We start from the raw sequence: 1,749 nt of genomic DNA, 5'->3' as shown, positions 1-1,749 counted from the left end.
TATTTGACGTAAGTGAAAAAGTAGGAAATTCAAACAAAATAAACCCACCATCGACCCATTGAAATTGATGAATTTTATCTTTTTCTGCTTGCTGAAGTGAGTGATAAGAAAAGTCGACATTTCAACCACTGGAAAACGAATCAATTTACCCCGAACATTTTGGAAACTGCTGCCAACCAACAATGATAGTCGAACAAAATGCTCAACAATTATTATTCCTATTTCATTTCATAATTTCTTCAACAATCTGTAACAGTATACTATTTTTGTCAATAGTATAAAATTATTAAAAATTTCAATTTCAGTTTCAATCAACTGTAGAATTGTACAGTCGGAAGAGTCTGTCAATTGTGGCGGCATTTACACGCTGGTGGACAATTCAATCTTGCGAGTGGTCAGTCCAAATTATCCTGAAAAAGGCTATCCGAACAATGCCAACTGCTTGTGGCAAATTCAGTGCAAAGTGAACATGGTGAAGATGGAAATGAAATTTTTTGAACTTGAACAATACGACAACTATACCTGTCCAGACAGACTGTGGCTCTCGTTGCCTGGAGATGTACAACAAGAAGCTGAAGAGCAGCAGCAGTTGAACAACCACGGCTGCAACGGTTGGCCTGAGAAGCTAATTTTCAAACACCGAGCTCCGTTCAGCTTCAACTTGACTTTCCAAAGTGACGAACAATTTCGTTACAGGGGTTTCGAATTGGAAATCACTGGCAAGGATCTCGGTCCTCCGGTACCGGCAGATTGTGGACGCACGTATCGTTTGAAAAAAAGAAATACCAAATTTGCACTTCACACACCAAACTGGCCGCTCAATTATCCGAAAAATTCCGAATGCAGATGGACAATTGAAAACCCACTCCACGACCAAGGCCATTACATCAAAATGGAAATGATCCACTTCGACACGCTCCAACCCCACCACATGTTGATCATCCATTCGAAAGATGATGATGAAACGAGACACCAATTTACGGGACAAATTAATAATAAAAATAAACTTTACTTTTTCAAAACTGAACGACTGGAAATTTTATTTCTTTCAGACAACAATTATTACGATGGAAAATTTCACATTGAAGTTTCTACAACCAAACAAGCAGGTAAAACCATTCATTCAGGCGTTGAAAAGTTTTACATTGTAATTAGCAGAATCTATATAGCAGAACTTCACAACAAATCTCTCAAATTCAAAAGTTTCCACTTTCACTATACTGTTTTTTGTTAACTCATAAGCTTTTATATATATTTTTTATATTTTATTTTCCAGAATGCCCTCGGACAAAAGTTAGATGCCCTGGAACAGACATATGCATTCCTATGAAAAGCATATGTGATGGTAAAATTGACTGCCCAGGTGAACATGATGAAAATCTATCAGTCTGCAATGGTAAGTATTCTTTTATTATAAAGAACGCAATAATTAGATCGTAGAAAATCAAACAACCTCACATTAAACTTGATGTAATGTTTGTTTCAAAACGTCATCTCAAGTGTATGAAAAATAGACAAAATAAATAAAATAAGCTTAGTATCAAACTGTATGTATTTAAAGAAAAAAATCTTTTCTTACAACACGTACATGTATGAACAGATTCTTGTTTAATTAAGTGCATAAAAACTGTGGCAAGCAACAAATTCCGTTGAATATTGAGCTGAAAGAATCAATTGCCACAAAAGCGAAACCAGGAAGTTGGCCTTGGGCAGTGAGCATTCATTCTTACACATTTCCAAAGCAAGTGC

The 1,749-nt window shown here is 36.0% G+C and overlaps 1 protein-coding gene across 1 annotated transcript; it reads left to right on the top strand.

The window, feature by feature from the left end:
* Positions 1 to 305: 305 nt before the first annotated feature.
* Positions 306 to 1,712, top strand: Tsp_13964 (putative CUB domain protein; the record flags this gene model as incomplete). The annotated part of the gene is made up of 3 exons (XM_003370768.1): positions 306 to 1,109; positions 1,277 to 1,396; positions 1,618 to 1,712. Coding segments are annotated over 3 exons (1,019 nt in total), but the record flags the coding sequence as incomplete, so codon positions are not given.
* Between the last annotated feature and the right edge of the window lie 37 nt (positions 1,713 to 1,749).

The sequence above is a fragment of the Trichinella spiralis genome, assembly GCF_000181795.1.
Source record: "Trichinella spiralis strain ISS 195 chromosome Unknown Scfld555, whole genome shotgun sequence".
In the NCBI taxonomy this organism is placed as follows: Eukaryota; Metazoa; Nematoda; class Enoplea; order Trichinellida; family Trichinellidae; genus Trichinella; species Trichinella spiralis.
The sequence above is the reverse complement of the archived record's forward strand: the minus strand, read 5'-3'. Positions and strand labels throughout refer to the sequence as shown.